The following is a 19,535-nucleotide window of genomic DNA, read 5'->3' on the forward strand; positions in this document are numbered from 1 at the left end:
GATTGTTATGAAACATGGTATGGGTCATCAGCACAATGTCCTGAAGGAGCGTGAGAAGTTTCGAAACAGCGCCACCTAGTGGTGATCTTCTTTTTTTAAATGCTTATAACTTTGGGTGTGGTCGACTTATTTTCACGAGACTCATCAAATTAGTCTCCTGAAACCTTACCGAGTCCTATGATATCAAACATGCTAGGTTTTGCCTTACGGTTTGTGTAGCGTTGTGATTTATCGCTTAAAAAACATTTGGCTATATGTTCGAAACCGCTTGTCTGATCGAGACGAAACCACCGTCAGAAGTTTGAAAACATAGGTCGATAGTCATGTGCAAATTGCCCAAATGCAAAAATATTGATAGTAAGGGGTAGTAATATTCAATCAAAATCAAGAGTCAGTCAATTTTTACATGTTTTTTCATGTAAATGTCTATAACTCGGAAGTGAATTTATATATTTTCACCAAAATTGACACGCATATGTATGGGCTCACTCTGATGACACATAAAAAAAATGGTGGGACTGAGCCTCTTGGTGGCGCTATAATAGAACAAAACAAGAAATTCCCATTGACTTCAATACACTTATGTGAAATAAAAGGCTATACTAAACAAATGCATTGGTGTTATATTCCGAAACTCAGAATGTTCCAACAACACCATCCCCTGAAGGTACTCAAAATATTTTGAAACAGCGCCACCAAGTGGTTAAAAGTTATAACTCAATTTACAAAAAGGCTAATCACTTTTGAATTTGAAATACCAAGTTTTCCTTATTTGGCTGAACTTACTGTCCGCCATTTTGATTAATGTTGAAAACCTACTTTTTCGAACTCATCCTAGACCGTTAGTCAGATTTTCACCAAATTTGACGTGTATCATCTTCAGACATTCCTGGCAAAATGTTATGGATTTCATGTCGATATATGAAACGGTTCTCATTTAGCGCATCAACGAATTTGCTGGAATGATGCCAAAATTCATTTGAGGCTGTATCTCTGCAAAGCTTTGACACATTTGCACCAAACTTTGTATGTGTCATTGTCACCTCACACTGACCATTCCAAACTAATTTGGTAACAGCACCACCTATTGGTTACACGTGATAAGCTAATAAATTCTATTACTAGTTGTTGTGTTTATTGTTTTCAAGCCATTTTGCCTAAAATAATCTTAAAACTGTCTTAATTACTCATTCCTGCCGTTGGTCTGAAGCTTGCTTCTGTAGTGCTTGGCCCCGTTATTGCTGCTTGCAGCTATATTTATTATTATTATACTTCTCCAAAATGAATCGCATTTTTGAGGGCCTAAACATACTCAAAAAGTCATGAAACTTTGCACACACCTCAGAACTGGCGAAAATTTACATCTGATATGGGTTTCAGAAGTGGGTGTGGCAAAATGGCTCGACAGCGCCAACTATAGACGTTCAACGGTGTGCGCCTCGAGCTATGTTTCACGTACATGTACAAAAATTGGTACACAAATGTAACACACCAATACCTACAAAAAAGTCTCTTGGTACGAAATCCAAATCCCATCAAGAAGTCGGTTATTTAGAATTTTCTCTGCAAAATTGGCGTTGTTTTTGCCATTTTCAGGGGTTGTACTTTAACAAACTACTCCTAGAGATATATTCAGATCAACACCAAACTTGGTCAGTTAAATCTAAAGGTGTTTGCGATGTTAAATTGCGAAGATTTTGAGGTTTCGTTAAAGGGCGTGTCCATGGCGGCCTGACAAAATTCGATGTTTCGCCATGAAAAAGGAAGTTGCTGTTACTCAGACTTACAATGTCCAATCTGCCCCAAACTTCACATGTTAGATAAGACGTCTGCCCTTAACAGATCTACATGCCCATATTCAGTTATAGTCATAGCGCCACCTGCTGGCAACAGGAAGTGACATGTTGTATGCTGTGACAAACTACTCCTAGAATTTTTTTGAGATTAATGTATTTTTTGTAGTCAGTCTAATCTAAAGGCCTGTGCAATGTTAACTTGTAGAGATCTTGAGTATTTGTTAAAGGGCATGTCCATGGCGTCATGACAAATTTTGATGTCTCGCCACAGCAAGAGAAGTTGTTGTAACTCAGGCATAATTTGTTCGATCTTCCCCAAACTTCACATGTTCGATAAGGGTCCTGCCCTGAACACATCTGAAGGCCAATAGTCCATTATAATGAAAGCACCACCTGCTGGCAACACAAAGATTGGCACAAATATGGAGTAAACTTTGATATATTCCACTTATATTTATGAGTTTAAATACATGTTTCTCACCGTTCACCTATTTACTAAAGCCACTCGCTGCCGGTGAGCCCGTGTGCGAGGGCCCGTTCATCGCTGCTTGCAGCTTTAATCTTTACTTGTTTCTTGAAACCCTCCCAGACATCATGTGGTGTAGGTGCTGTAGGTACAGTTTTTGTTAAAGGTTTTCTAACCGTGAGACTCAACTATTTTCTTCAATTCTTCAGCTGTGGTCCTTGGAGAGTCTTTAGCCACTCATACTCTCCTCCTCACCATGCATTAGGACAATATAGAAACACTTCCTCTTCCGGGCAGATTTGTAACATTTTCTGTTGAGTGGAAATTCTTAATTATTGCCCTTATGGTGGAAATGGTAATTTTCACAGCTCTAGCTCTTTTCTTAAAGTCACTTTCTAATTTGTTAAGCTCAGTTATCTTTTGCTGCACATCAGAAATATATTATTTGTTTTTTCTCATTGTGACGGATGATTAAGGGAATTTGGCCTTTGTTTTCCCTCCTATTTATATTCCTGTGAAACAGAAAGCCATGTCTGGATAATTTCATGTCCATAAAAACTCTGGTATGCACAACATTGTTAATATGAATGGGAATGTACTTCACAGATATTTTACTCACAAGATTTTCTAGAAGTACCAATAATTGTATCCAACATGTATTTGAGAAAGACATTTATCTCATGAGATTTTCCCGTTTTCAATAGATTTAGGTCAACGAAAAGTTAGATATTTGTGGGGGGTTAAAAAAATAAAAAGGATTAATAATGCAGGTTTATTTTTACAGCCTTCTTTGTTCATATTAACCAAGGGTACCAAAAATTCTATATAATATATATATATATATATATAGATAGATAGATAGATAGATAGATAGATAGATAATATTTTCAATTAAATTGTTTAATAAATGTTTTGACAGTGGTTTTAAACTTTGTAACAGTCCAAAACACGAAGTAGGTGAAGGCAACCCTTGCTCCGCTCACTTCCGACATCAGACTGTTAGGGTGGTGCTGTTGTCCACACACTGCTATGACGTATGGTTCTGCATTTGGACCTTACTCGCTTGCGGCACAAATCGAAACTGAAATTAAAATTTTATACATCACAGTACTGTTGCTAGCTCACATTGAGTAAAAAAAACAAACAAACAAAAAAAAAACATTTAAATACACCACCACTAGGGGTGCAATGGGTCAAATTACTCTTGGTTCGGTTTGTATCACGGTTTGATAGTCATGGTTTTCGTATGGTTCGGTTTGTGCTTTGTTTAATGAAAAACTATACTTTTAAATATAAATAAAGAAAATAAGAATAATCTAACTACCATCAACAACACACATAAATACAATAGAGTAAAGATACAAATAAAATAAACAGTGATTTTTCAGTTGTTGTTTTTTTTAGGTAGGATGTACTTTAGTTTTTAGGTACAGAAATTGAATAAAGTAATGAATTTTAAAACAGCACTGCATATTTGACAGTATGAATTAAAGATGAATCTTATTTAAAGTTACAAAAGCTATTCAATCAAGAGCAGTGAGTGATTTCTTTGGTGTTACTGTTTGAATAATAATAATAAAGTGCTGTCACTTTAAGAGAATATCCTGATCCAATGCACTGATACATTACGTTCAGCCATCTATGTCTACTATAGGATACTTACCAAGATGGGTGTTTTGACATAATTTTTTGTGAATTTGTCCATTTAAACATAATACTTCATGGAGAGCTTTTAATCTTCACACTGCGTATGTGCGAGCTTGTGTCCTCTGGCTCTTAAGTGTTTAAAGTGGTAAAGATTACATTTAGTTTAAACACACAACATGATTGTCGTATTTATAAGCTAAAATTAAAAGCATTCAATGAAAGCTCAATATCTGACTCATTTTACAGATGCTACTGAGTTTTGAAGTCAGCAAAAAGTAGCGTCACACGTAGGCTAATCATGACCCAATAAAGTTATTAAATACTTCTTACTGTTTGGTATCAAAAACTATCTCAAGCGAGTGTAAAAACTTTTTTCTGAATTAAAGGGGTTATATGATGCAATTATTTTTTTTTCCTTTCTCTATGGAGTGTTACAAGCTCTTGGTGCATAAAGAGGATAATTTTAACACACCTCCACATCTCTGCGTCACTATCTGGGAAGATTTGCAAAATGCCGCCCAAATTTTCATGCAAATAAAGAAGGCATACATTTTATTCTTGCTGTTGCTGCAGCACTACTGAGTGGTGTGCAAAAAGTAGCGTCACACATAGACTAATCATGACCCAATAAAGTCATTAAATACTTCTTATTGTTTTGGATTTAAGACAAGTCTAAAATTGTTCTATATAGTAAATTACTTACACCTCAAAATGAGAAGACAAAAGTGTTGCAAGCTCTTGGTGCAAAAAGAAGATCATTTTAACATGCCTCCACATCTCTGCGTGGGAAGTGGGAAGATTTGCAAAATGCCGCCCAAATGATCAAGCAAAGAATGAAGGCGTACCTTTTATTCATGCTGTTGCCACTGTCGCCATTTCGTGGAGAAGCTGAGCTGTCATGTCTGTCTGAGCTGAGCTGATCTGTGCTGTTCGCTGAGGAAATACATCAACTTCGGTCTGTGGATCGCCGGATCGACTTTCACTGTGGACGAAGTGGAGTCCAGCCTGGTGTCATCACTTGTGGTTTCCGCAAGCCCTGGCCACTTCTGCCTTATTTGTAAAAGGTTTTATTGCTTTTGTCCTATCATATGATATAAAATCGACATATCGCCCACCCCTAACCAGCGCTCTCTTCTACCATCATTACCACAATGAAACCGTTGAGCAAGGCTATTAACCTCCAACTGATCCCTGGTTGCTGGAGCAAAGGGGCGGGGGGGGGGGGGGGGGGGGGGGGGGGGCAGGCGGTAGTGTTTGTTCACCATTTACTGCTGTTTGTGTACGCTTGGATGGGTGAAATTTAGAGCACAAATTCTGTGTATGGGACACCATTTCTTGGCCATATGTCAGGTCACTTTCTTTTTAATTTTCACTCTTAATAGTGTAATAATTAATCTCAATTCAGTTTTGTTGAAAATCTGAAAGTATCAGTGCCATCAAATCGATTATATTACTTAATATTACTTAATATATTACTTAATATAATCCCAAACTTTATCATGATAGATATAGATCTGATGGACTATGCCAGTAGCCAGTTTTTGAGCCTATCCAAAAGACTGTTGTGGTTGAAAGTATAAAAGGCAGCATTAAGATCTAGTAACAATAATAGAGAGATGTAACCATGGCCAGGTGATAAAGGCAAGTCATTTGTAACACTGATGAGTGCAATTTCAGTACTATTAAATAATCAAAATCTCGATTGCATTTCCTCACAGACACGTTTTTCTCCATTATAGAAAGTTTCTTTTCTTTTTTCTTTCTTTTTTGACAGAAAATTGATATTTGAAATCATCTGTAGTCAACAAATGTGTTAATGAGCGGTACTAGCCAACATTGTAGTGAAAACACCAAACTTAACTATTTTTCCTTATTTGGAAAGAAAGGGAGGGTCAGTAAAATTCCTTTCCAGGCTGTAAAATCTGGATCCATCATGATGAATGATGCCTTCTAAAGACACTCCATTTGTCTATGCCCATGAAATAGACATAATTCTAACAGAATGAGCCTTCACTCCGTGACTGTAAACGTGTCAGAGAAAATCTCTCCTGGGCAGAGTAACCTATAGCATCAGCTAATGTTAATGTCTAAATCTAAAAAAAAAGGTAGTTATTAGACCGCTTCTTCCCACACAATGTACAGTTCAAATATTACTCTCTCTCTCTCTCTCTCTCTCTCTCTCTCTCTATCTCTCTCTCATATATATATATTGCAGTAATTTTTTTCACATGGATTTATAGTATACCATTGAATAATGACTGAATACATAAGCTTAAGCAACAAAATATTTTTTATTTTTGTTCATCCAAGTTTAGCAGACAAGTACAATTTTTGCCATAAAGTGTAGCAATAGCATATTTAGAAACAATTTAGAAATAGTACATTTCAGAAATTCAGGAAGCTTATAGGTGCTGGAACCTTCTGTAAAGTGTTTTTTAAGTAAAACACAATACTGTCAATTACATTCAGAACATTGGAAACACTGACTATTAGAAAACATCTCTCTGTTGCTTCAGAGGCCATAACATACTAAGTCCAACTCTCAATAACCTTGGCCAAAACAATAAAGAGTTCAACATAAACTGTTGCACCAACAAAATAATACATAGTTCAACATGAAGTGTAAAGTCCACGCTAGCTGCTATATGTTTTGCGTTTAGGTGATACTTGAGGTTCGATCATGTGCTGCAGTGATATGCGAACGCTAGTTGGTGCTCCAGTATTATCGGTCCCGCCGAAACTCATCCAGTGAGAAACGTTCCGCGGTGCAAAAATAAGTTATTAAAAATGCGGGAAATTTGTTTTGTGTAATTAATTAATCTTAATTAACGCGTTATTTTTTGTGTAATTAATTAATCTCAATTAACGCGTTAAAGTCCCGGCCCTAATATATATATATATATATATATATATATATATATATATATATATATATATATATATATATATAAGCATATAATATTACTATTCTATATTAGCATACAGTGTATCTGTACAGTGTCATTTCTCACATGCTTTCATCTTTTATGCTTCAGTGTATGTTATGATCGAGCACCATATTACCGCATGCCACTCACGTTTGTGCTGTCGGCCATCTGGCATGGAGTTTACCCAGGATACTACTTTACATTCATCACCGCTATACCCATCACCTTAGCAGCTCGCTCTGTAAGTCACACACACACACACACACACACAAATACATTCATACTCTGTTACGTACGTAACCTCAGTTCCCACCGTATGTATGAACTGCACAAGCCTATGCCACGAAGCCTGCCAGAGCCTGCCAATATGGGTGTTCCATCTGGCTATATGTGGGCATTCTGGCATAGGATTCTCATGTTACTTTGAGTAAAGTGTCGTGCAGCTCCATAGTATGGCTAGCAACATAGTACTCACTCCCATATCTCAGGGAACTGAGGTTACATTAGTAACTTAGTATGTCCCCTTTGGATACTTCACTCGTACTGTGTTGCTACATGCTATGGGACACCAGTACAGTCACGCCGCACTATAGAGAGGAATGACTGAGCCCACAGCTCAGGCTGGGGGTGCCATAATGTTCTGTTAACTTGAAAGAGGAGTTCCCATCTCAGGGAAATGGTTCACAGGGCTGCAATAAGCATCTGAGACAGCTTCGAGAAACAATGTTGGTTCCTCCAGAGCAGGCCATTAGGAGAACCTTTTGTTCTTGCTCCCTGATTTGCCTGATTACCGGAGGGATCAGGGTGATTGGGGGAAAACTTGTCCTTGTCCTTAAAATAAGTGGGACAATTTGTCCTTGTCCTCCGAAAAAAAAGTTGGGCAAAGAGAGTTGTCTTTTGAGGCAAATAGGTCAACCTCTGCCTCCCCAAAGATCTCCCAGATTCTCTGAACCTTTTGCGGATGGAGCATCCACTACTTTGAGGGGATGTTGCTCTGGGACAACATGTCTGCTCCTTGGTTCTGCCCTGTACATGCGTTGCTCTCTGTGAACATAAGCTAAGTTGTGTCCATTCCAAGAGGTGCTCCACCAGAATGAAGAGGTGCTTCAAAGAACGAGAGCATGCCCTGGTGATTTATTTAGGATACCACCTTCATGCTGTCTGAGTGGACATGGTGTCCCCTTAATCAGGTAAGAAGGTCTGAAGGATCTGACACACAGCCAGCATTTCCAGGCAGTTGATTTGAAGCCAACCTTCCTCTTTTGACTACAGGCTGAAAGCTGGTTTGCCATCACACAGAGCTCCCCAAAACTTGTTGGACACATCTGTTGAAACAACCATCCTTCTGCAGACCATTCCCAGAGCAATGCCCGAATCAATCCACTTAGGCTCTTTCCAAGGGACCAAAGCTGCCACGCAGGTCTGGTCCACCTTGATATACATGCGTATCCACATCCTTAATCTCCATCAAGGTCTACCACAAAGCTGGCCATTGACCTGCCGATCAGGCAGGCTGAGTGGGGTGGGGGGGTGCCACGATCTGGTGAGCTCGTCGTGGACCTTCAGAACCTTCTCGGTGACGAGGGACTTGGCGGAAACCTGCTAAAAATCATTCGTTCATTTTAGGGGTTGAAATTCAACATATTCTCCAGGAAAAACAGAGGGGCTCCCTGACGAGGGCTACTTTTGTGAGGACACAGAAAAGTTTGTCGTCCATCCCGGGCTCAGCTTCGCTTGGCTCAGATTATTGCATGGGGGGTGGGGTTATTAACTGAGCCTCCTTTGAGTCCGAGGCTGCGAGAACAGCAGAATAGCGTCAGTTGCTAAGTCAGCTTTATTCTGCTGCAAGGTGTGTGAATGGCTTGAGGCTTCAAGTCTCGTAGAAAGATTGCTGACACTGAAGGAGAAGTCTGACTCAGACTATTGCAAGGGGGTGGGGTTATTAACTGAGCCTCCTTCGAGTCCGAGGCTGCGAAAACAGCAGAATAGCGTCAGTCGCTAAGTCAGCTTTATTCCGCTGCAAGATGTGTCAATGGCTTGAGGCTTCAAGTTTCGTAGAAAGATTGTTGACACTGAAGGAGAAGTCTGTCTATCCTATGCCAGAATGCCCACTTCTATAGCCAGATAACCCATATTGGAGGGCTTTGGCAGGCTTCATGACCATAGGCTTGTGCTACTCTGCTGAGTCACCATTGTTTGTTTTTATTTCACTGCATGAAACAGTGGCCATGCAGTTACACTGCATTATTTAAAAAAAAAAGCTTCGGTATAAGAGAAAGGACTTTTCGAAGAGAGTTTAGCAATTAGGTATGAGTGAAGTATCGAAAGGGAACTCCCTATTTCTCCTGTAATGACACTGAAAGTTACCTGCGCACCTGTTATGCCATTCACATCTACCTTTTGCTGTGGGGCTGGTGGCACTGCATTCTCTGTCACATTTCAGGCCATATGTGTATGTAAAAGCTTTGGGTCTGTTGTACCAGATGTGAGGTATTCTAATCAAAACTTTATTCAATTTGTCAAGTAAGAATTACATTGCATTGCATTTAATAACAGTGCTTGCATTTTAAGGCATTGTAATGCCAAGACTTTGCAATTTTAGTTGCAATTTAGCTGACATTCAACATGGTAGTATATTTAGGCTGTGTATATTTGAATTTAAAACATTTCATAAGTATTTTCATTATTAAAGTTAAATAATCCATATTTGCCATCCAGGCTTCATTTTCAAAATATAGTCTGTTTAAAAAAAAAAAAAACACCCTATAATATTCGAAAGGCAATTTGTGGTCCATTTTATTTCAGCAAAATATTCAACATTGCACACCCAGGAATTGCAGGAATAGCAGTAAAGTACCAATGAATAATTTTCATCGATATATTTGTGGCTATTCTTTTCCCCATGTAGTCTACATGTACAGTAGGTGGACAACTTAATGGGTATTACCGCCGGCGCGGTGCCGCAGCGGTATCTGTAATTCAGTCGCGTGTTGAAATAATTTGTGGAACTACCACCAGGTGGCACAAAGGGACGGATTGCAAAATGGATGTAATTGTAAAATGAGATAAAAGGAGGAAGTAAAACAACAATAACATTATGATATTAAATTAAATTTAAATTAAATTTAAATTTATGCATTTAGCAGACACTTTTATCCAAAGCGACTTACAGTGCAATCAGGCTATCAATTTTTACCTATCTTGTGTTCACGGGGAATCAAATCCCCAACCTTGCGCTTGATAGCACAATGCTCTGCCAATTGAGCTACAGGAACACACACACACACACACACACACACACACACACACACACACACACACACACACACACACACACACACACACACACACACACATATATGATATAACATTGTAACATCTTTAAAATATATTAACATTTACAGTGAGTTCATTTCAAAACGTAGCATAGTCTTAGGCTACAGTCTACTCATCAAAAATTAACACAAAGGCTTTCGTTATTAAACAGAAAATAAATATAAGGTCTATGTATATATATATATATATATATATATATATATATATATATATATATATATATATATATATATATATATATATATATATATATATTAGATAGATAGATATATAGATAAAAAGCTAAATGTTTATATTTCATTTTCGGTTCATTCTTTGTTTAAAAAAATCTTCAGGTTTCCTATGCAGAGCGAAATGATAATGGTGCAGCATTTAGTTTGATTTTTTAATTATGCCTTATGTGACCAAAAATTTAGTATTTTCTGTTTTAGCTTTTTGATCGTGTTGGTGCCTTGTGCACATATTCACTGGAAACAGCAGGCGTTCACCAGAAATTCAGAGTTAGCAGCGGCCAACTTACTCCATGTTTGGAAGGAACTGTATTGCACCGATTACTACTACAGTGTCAATCGCCTCAGAGTGTCGATTACCACATTTGATGTCCAATGGCCACGAGAGAAACGAAGAGGAGGCAGTTGTACTAAATTGTAATAATTAACTCTTTATGATGCTGAATATCAATGATCAAATACACAATGTACATATTTACCATAAAGGTAGATCACAAATAGCAAATAAAATATACATATAAAGAGTGTAGGCCTGCACAAAATAACAAACAAACAAATTAAATTACTTCAACAGATGTGGATTTCAAGGATACAGATGGAGGCTGATTTCACAAATATGTAGTGGAAACAAGGGGTGCAACAGTCTGTGTTGGTCTTCACAGTTCTTTAAGAGGTTCAAATATCTGGATAGAGATGTGAAGCTGGTCGTTAAGCTGTAGTCTCAGGTCTCCTGATGCACGATGAATATTCAACGATGATGAATGCAAAGTCTAAGATGCTTGTTATTGACTTATCCCGTTACTGTATATGACTCTAAATGTGGTTCTATAATAAGCAAATAAACTATCAGTAACGGAAAACTGCTTAAATGTGTGATAACAGCACAACAGAAATTGCTGCGTCATAGTAACTTATTATAATGGGCGATCATACTCGCCATCATAAGAGCATATGCTTCACATAATCGAGGAAACACACTTATTTTACATAAATTATAATCCAGTAGCGGTATATCAGGTTAAACGCTAAATAAATGGCATAATTATAATATAATGAATACTCAAACGAAACTCACAATCTTCAGTGACGCACATTCCAAAATCGTCATGAAGGAAACTTCAACGAGAAGTCTGAGACAATTAAGCATCATCCAATGCTAATCGAGATCACAAATATTCTCCTTGTAGTTCACAAAGTGAAATCGCTACAGAAGGAGATCTTAATTTGCATTATTTGCTGCTTACAGGGAAGACTGCCGGACCTATGCTTTCACTCTGCTATTCGCGCATTAAAACCTGATCCGCTCTCTCGCGATCACCAAACATGCCACGCCCTCTCAATTAAATTCAATGACCAACATAACAGCTGTACAGCCCTTATAATAAAGAACACAAACTGAACATGGGCTTTTTTACAGCTGTCAATCTACTTCTGTGTGTCATCTGTGTCCTGCAGTAAAGCAGGTAATCTAATCAATCTGGCAACTGGTCGGGTGTAAGTATGATCCTTGTCTTTAACAACAGCTGTTCTGACCCTACCATCAGAGCTATGAAGGATGGATGAAACGGTACCCACTCGCCAGAGTGCTCTCGGTAACTGCTCGTCAACTATAAGGACTACAGTTCCAACTGTAATGTTCTCTCTTTCTCTGTTCCATTTCTGACGAGCCTGTAATGTAGGCAGAAAGTCATGTATGAAATGCTTCCAGAAGTGATCACTGAGAATCTGACTGTGTCTCCACCTTTTTCGACTGAGAAGATCAGTCTCAGGATAAACTATCTGAGGTACTGAGGAGTCAGGCCGCCCCATGAGCAATGAGTTTGGAGTTACAGGATCTGGATCAGCTACATCACCAGATACATAACCCAAAGGTCTTCAATTTAAGATGCCCTCGACCTCTATTAAGACGGTCCTCAAAACCTCTTCAGTGACAATCTGGGCGCCTAGTGTGGTCCGTAGGGCTGTCTTCACAGACCTCACCTCTCTCTCCCATGATCCCCCGAAGTGCGGCGCACTGGGAGGATTGAATCGGAACCTAATCTGTTCTTTAGCCAGCTGATCTCTGAGGGTGGGTTGCATCTGATTGAAAGCCTCTTCCATTTCTCTATTCCCTCCTCTGAAATTTGTTCCCTGATCAGACAAAAGCTCATAGGGCTTTCCTCTACGTGGGATAAAACGTCTGAGGGACAACAAGAATGAATCTGCATCCATATGGTCCAGAAGATCAAGATGGACCGCTCGAGTGGTGAGGCACTTATAGAGAATACCCCACCTTTTCTCTGTGCAGCGGCCCAGCTTTATTGTAAAGGGACCAAAAGAGTCGACCCCAGTGGAGAAAAAAGGAGGCTTGAATAGCCTAAGGCTGAAAGGTGGAATATCTGACATCCTTGGAATTTCTGGTCGGCCTCTCCACTTCTGGCACTCAGGGCAGTAGCGCTGATGTTTCTTCACTGCTTCTCTTCCCCGTAAAATCCAGAACTTTCGCCGTAGCTCAGCATACACCCTTCCAGGTCCTGGATGATGTAACTGGGTGTCGTAATGCTTAATAAGGAGTTTCACAACTGGATGAGTTGGAGATAAGATCACAGGATGTAAAACATCTTTGGCCAGACTGTCACATCTTCTAAGTCTGCCACCCACTCTGATCAGGTTGGAATCTTTATCATACTCAGGTGCAAGTCCTGTGAGTCGACTGCTGGTGGGGAGAGGATTTCCTTCCTTGAGTAATGAAAGGTCTTCAGGGAAGTCTTGCATTTGGCAATGCTGCAGAAGAGTCAATTCTGCATCATGGTAGTCATCTGCATCTGCCGGTTCCCTAACTGCTAGCCGCCCCTTGCAGGGACCGCACTGTGGCTTCTAGCAGCTCTTGATAGCTACTAAATTGATGGACGTCTAGAATGATGGGTGTTGCAGTTTTGCAAAGTACCCCACAGAAAACAGGTTTCTTGAGTTCTTGAGTATCATCAGGGGTTTTACATTCAGGTGCCTTCGGCCAGTTGCACTTGGGTTGTGTCAAGAAAGCTTGACCATGCCTCCATCGAGTGTCTTGAGCCAATTGTAGCAGTGCCAAACCTTGTGTAATGTCATCGGCAGGATTATTAGATGAATCAACATAGCGCCAGGATTTTGGGTCAGACAGCTCTTGTATTTCAGTAACTCAGACTCCCACAAATACTTTGTACCTGCAAGAATCAGATTGCAGCCATGCAAGGACTGTGGTAGAATCATTCCAAAACACGAAGTCATGAATGTCTAAAGTCAGCTCTCTCTTTAATACATCACCCAGCTGTGCGCCTGTCAGTGCAGCGCAAAGTTCCAAGCATGATATGGAGAGCTGCTTTTTTGGAGCGACCCTAGATCTTGCAGCCAAGAAAGCTACCTGAATATTGTTTTGCTCATCCTCAGTACTCATGTATGCTACAGAGCCATAAACTCTCTCAGAAGCATGGCAGAATACATGAACACTGCGATTCTTGATTGCATGCTGGATGCTGGAGCTGTAGCATCTTGGCTGAGAGATCTGGGACAACTGAGGGAGCTCACTCTCCCACTGATGCCAAGCGGCAAGTAAATCAGCAGGGAGGCAGGGATCATCCCAGCCATGTTTCTTGTCCCAGAGCAACTGCACAATGATCTTGGCCCTTGTAGTGAAAGGAATCAGATACCCAAGGGGATCATATTGCTTGGCAAGTGTGCGATAGATCTTGCGCATGGTGGTTTCACCTTTCTCCTTCTGATATGGTTTGTATGCGAAAGTATCCGATTTGCAATGCCAAATCAGTCCGAGAGTACGTTCCATGAGGATTGGCTGTTTCATGACTAAGCCAGATCTCACTACTCTTTGATTTCAGCTCAGAAGGAAAGTCGCGAATGACCGTAGGAACATTACCGGCCCATTGTCGCAACTCAAATCCACCCTCCATTAGATGGTGCTGTCAACAGACAGTGCATTCAACAGATTGACGCACATCATCTGTTGGCTCAAAGTAGTTCCTGACATGGGACTGAAGGGCAAATATAGCGCAACATGGGCTACAGGTGGTTCCAAAGGGCAAAACTTCCCACTGATAGACTGTTGGAGGCTCAGCATTATTGCCATTACGCCACAGAAATCTGAGGAAAGGCTTGTCTTCACCAAGGAGACGGACTTGATGAAACGTACCTCTCACGTCACTGCAGACAGCTACCGGGTGCTCCCTGAAGCGGAGCAGAACTCCTAACAAGCTTGCCCCAAGATTAGGCCCAGGTAAGAGGTGCTCATTTAGAGACTGGCCTTGGAACTCGAAGGAGCAATTGAATACGATACGGTCCTTACCATTATGATGGACCATATGGTGTGGGATGAACCATGAATGAGGACTCAATGCACACTCCTGAGATGATAGTAAGGTGACGTAGCCTGCCTGCAGCAACTTCTGAATTTCAGCATTGTAAGTAGCGGCCATTTGTGGCTCTTTGTATAGTCGTCTCTCCATACTACATAAGAGAGCCATGACAGCTTCCTTCGGTGCATTTAATGGGGAAAGTGACTCTTTCCAGAGTAATGGGGTAGCGTATCGATTTACTCCATCCACATTAATTCTGATGGTCTTTTCTTCCAAAATGCGCAGGGCTTCTGCATCTTGTCGTGAGCGAGTGACTGCCTTGTCTGATCGATAAGGCAGAATGTCCAGTTTCCATAGCCTTTCAACCTGGTTAAAGAGTTCAGAATTTGGTGTCACACAAGAGACAAAGAGACACTCCTGTGGCTGAAGACGAGGACGAAGGAACCTTGATGGACCCTGCAACGTCCACCCAAGCCTTGTATGTACAGCTGCTGGTCCTCCTTTCGGTCCCAATCTCACTGGCTCCACTGGCGTGATCAAATGTGGATAGTCTGATCCAATAAGCACTAATGGTTGGGCTTGGTTGATATCGTTCAAGGGCAGATCTCTAAGATAGCGCTACTTTCGCTGTAAATCAGTAATGGGATAAGTATGTTGGACAAGTTCCAGTTCTTTAGCCGTAAAGGCGCCTTGAATAGTGAATGATTTGTCAGGTTGTGAGGCTGGAGCTATTGAGAAAGACACAGAACGTCCACGGATGGTGTGAACCTCATGCCTAACAGTACGAAGTGCTAAGTCTTCAACGGTACCTTGAAGGCCTAAACGTTGAGCGGCCTCATGCAGCAGAATCGTTCGCTCCGATCCGTCGTCCAGTACCACAAAGGTCTCTAAAGATTTGTCGCCATTCTGAATCACAACCCGACTCAGTTTCAGCAGCACTTGCTTTCCACTCGTGGGACGGTCAAGATACAATGTCTGTGAAGTGGAACTTATGGGGCCTGCGCTTCCTTCTGACTCTCTGTTGATGCCCTTTCTGTTAAACTCAGAATTGGTATTAACATCATGAAGAACTTCAAGATGTTTCCTATCGCATTTCTTACACTTAGCTTTCAGTGTACACTTTGAGATCTGATGACTTCGGCCACATCTCCAGCATCTGTTGCCCATCTTGATCCAATTCTCAACCTGTTCTTTGTTCAAGAGCTTAAAATTGGAACACTGATTCATGTAATGTTGGAGGGTATCGCAGAACGGACAATACCTTTTGGGCTTCTCCCGATCCCTTTCAGAGGATGCCATCCCTGTCTTTGGATTTTCAGATGGCACTTGCTTCTGTTCTCCCCCATGCAGAACAGTGGTCAGCTTTCGAGGTATGAATCCAGGCTTCTTCTCTTTACGGAAACTATGCTTATCATGATCAGGGTATGTACCGTACTGGGTTCCCTCTACTTGCACACGAACCTCATATTCAAGCCAATCAGCCAAATCAAGTTCAATTCAATTCAATTCAAGTTTATTTGTATAGCACAGCATTGCTCAAGCTATGATATGCAGTTAAGGGAAGCAAACCAGATGAATTTATTTGATCTGTACATGAGCATCAGAGGGAATCCAGTTATAAATCCCTTCACAGTAGAGAAAGCCGCTTACATGTAGTGGTATATGTTGGTGTATTTGGCTATGCAAAGTTTAGGGTGGCTTGCCAATGTATTAGACTTCTCTAATACATAAAATAAGTAAGCTTGACCAGAGTTCTTGTGGGTAGAATAATTTATTGAAGACAGTAGTGTAGCAGTTCTTCAGCAGTGAACTTTCCCCTGTACACTGTAACTATTATAGTTGCCCTAGAACTTCTAGTCACGGTGGAGGTGTTGCTGTCATTTTTAAGGACTGTTTCAAATGTAAGATCTTACCAGTTGCTGCTTACACTAGTTTTGAGGTCTTAATGTGTAAAGTAGATTTAGTTTTATCATTAAGTTAGCTTGAAAAAGCCCACTTACTGATCTACTATTTAATCTTATTAAGTTGGCTTGAAAAAGCCAACTTACTGATCTACTATTTAATCTTATTAAGTTGGCTTGAAAAAGCCAACTTACTGATCTACTATTTAATCTTATTAAGTTGGCTTGAAAAAGCCAACTTACTGATCTACTATTTAATCTTATTAAGTTGGCTTGAAAAAGCCAACTTACTGATCTACTATTTAATCTTATTAAGTTGGCTTAAAAAAGCCAACTTACTGATCTACTATTTAATCTTATTATGTTGGCTTGGCAACAAGCCAACATACTGTTATGCTATTTAAACTTTTTTTTTTTTTTATTAAGTTGGCTTGAGAAAGCCAACTTACTGATATTGTATTTAAACTTATTATTATTATTATGTTGGCTTGTAGCCAACATACTGTTATGCTATTTAAACTTCTTCTTCTTCTTTTTTTTCTTATTATTATTTTTCTGACAGAAATTCTGAACGCTACTCCTCCTAGGGCTTTAAAGCCACAAGCCCCAAACTCGGCAGAAACCTGCGGGATAGAGCGGTGCTGGTTGCTATATCTTTTCAGACTGATCAGACTTAAAGTTTTTTTTTAATTAATTTTTAAATGTCAAATACATTACCCATAGACTTACATTAACTGAGAAAAAATGCGCCCCTAGTTGCAATATCCGAGATTAAGGGAGGAGTCGGCCGGGTTTCGTTTCACTTTTAAACCGGTTAAAAATACCAAGTAAATAATACAATTTCCCTCAAACTGACAAGCTAAACCTACATATCTGATTATTACAGGGGTCAGGGCTCATTAATAATTGATTTCTGGGCAGAGAGCAGTCAGAAAGATGAGAGAAGAATCACTGCTGCTGTCTCCACGGAGCTCACAACGAGCGAATTCATTCTTATTTAAGACCTTTTAAAACGGCGATTGCACGCAATTCACACGTTAGAACACACCAAGAGCTAAAATCAGATGTTTCTGAACTGTTTAAAGTAATAACATGATATATTCGCGGCAGCGCAACTGCCCGCGAGCTCGCCATGTATTTCTCTGAACACTTGAAGAGAATCACTGCTGCTGTCTCCACGGAGCTCACAACGAGCGAATTCTTTCTTATTTAAGACCTTTTAAAACGGCGATTGCACGCAATCCACACGTTAGAACACACCAAGAGCTAAAATCAGATGTTTCTGAACTGTTTAAAGTAATAACATGATATATTCCCGGCAGCGCAACTGCCCGCGAGCTCGCCATGTATTTCTCTGAACACTTGAAGAGAATCACTGCTGCTGTCTCCACGGAGCTCACAACGAGCGAATTCTTTCTTATTTAAGACCTTTTAAAACGGCGATTGCACGCAATCCACACGTTAGAACACACCAAGAGCTAAAATCAGATGTTTCTGAACTGTTTAAAGTAATAACATGATATATTCGCGGCATCGCGACTGCCCGCGAGCTCGCCATGTATTTCTCTGAACACTTGAAGAGAATTTACAGCCTGTCACATTAAAACACTGCAGCGAAACGGCACAAAACAATTAGAAGAATATATTATACACATGAAAATGAGTGTTTATATGTGATTGTGAGATTTTATCTGTCAGGCTGAACCTCACATCAATTGTTATCCATCGTCACAACATGGTAAAGTCATTTATATATATTTTTTAAGAGCTTCTTAAAATAAATATTCCTGCGAATGCACACAATCCACCCATTAGAACACACTAAGAGAAAAATCCAGGGGTTTTTGAGCCGTGTATGTGCGCAAAATGCAATATTTGACATCGCGAAGGGAAAAAAAAGTCACATGACAGCCGCGTTTAGGGCGAGATCAGACAAATAAATAGGCTACACATTTCATTCACACTGACAAGCTAAATCAACATATGTTATTATTACCGGGTCAGATATCTCATTAATAAATTATGTCTCTGACCAAAGAACAGAGAGAAAGACGAGAGAGAAGTGAGCACTTCATCAGCATTTTTTAAGAGATTCCAAAAATAATATCACAGCACTAGTCCACCCATTAGAACACAACAAGAGCAGAATTCAGGTGTTTTTGATATGTTTATGTGTGAAAAATGACATATAATTTGACAGCGTGATACAGCTTATGAATACTGGAAGGAAAAAAGTCACGACAGCCTTTTAACTCTGGAGTCGATTAACGCATATACGCGTTTTGAGTCATTTTCTGCTGATAACCCTGACAATTACTTAAATTACATTTTCAGTTTTAATCGTACAGATAAGAGCAATACATCAATCGAATCTGTAAAGGGTCTACTTTTTTTGGATACAAACATAATAACAACAAAACTTTGTGCACTTATAAAATAAAGATAACAAACAAGGTGTGCTGTCTTCAACCTTGTCTGCGCTGATCTTAATACTCAACGAAGAGACATGAGAGATATATCTATAGAAAGCTTGACATGTCTACTTTTAAACTAAACAAGTGCTGCCGAACAAATATTCTGTGATAAAGTACGCAATGTCCTTTTTTCACGTCTCCCTTCTAATGTGTATGGAAGGCCAAGAGGGTCAAATACACGTTAAATACGTGTATTTCACGCGTAGACAACACGTATTTAAAGCGTTAAATACGCGTTGTTTACTCATGAAAAATCAGCGTGTATTTAACGTGTATTTCACGTTTTAAATACAAGTTAAATACACGTGAAATACAAGTGAAGTATGCCTTAAAAATCAGTTTGAACAGGTCAGTGTAATTGGCTGCTGAGGACTTGGGTCAAACCACTTCTGTGTGCTTAGAGGGGTGTACCATTCATAGACAGGCAACCACC

At 39.8% G+C, this 19,535-nt stretch overlaps 1 protein-coding gene across 1 annotated transcript in view; it reads left to right on the plus strand.

Annotated features, from left to right (window-relative positions):
- Positions 1-19,535, plus strand: part of mboat1 (membrane bound O-acyltransferase domain containing 1) — a 256,808-nt gene that overhangs the window by 211,934 nt on the left and 25,339 nt on the right. The window contains exon 11 of the mRNA XM_052617611.1: positions 6,945-7,077. Coding sequence (XP_052473571.1) covers positions 6,945-7,077 — 133 coding nt within the window. The remainder of the gene's footprint in view (positions 1-6,944; positions 7,078-19,535) is intronic.

This window comes from Carassius gibelio, chromosome A16, assembly GCF_023724105.1.
Source record: "Carassius gibelio isolate Cgi1373 ecotype wild population from Czech Republic chromosome A16, carGib1.2-hapl.c, whole genome shotgun sequence".
Classification (NCBI taxonomy): domain Eukaryota; kingdom Metazoa; phylum Chordata; class Actinopteri; order Cypriniformes; family Cyprinidae; genus Carassius; species Carassius gibelio.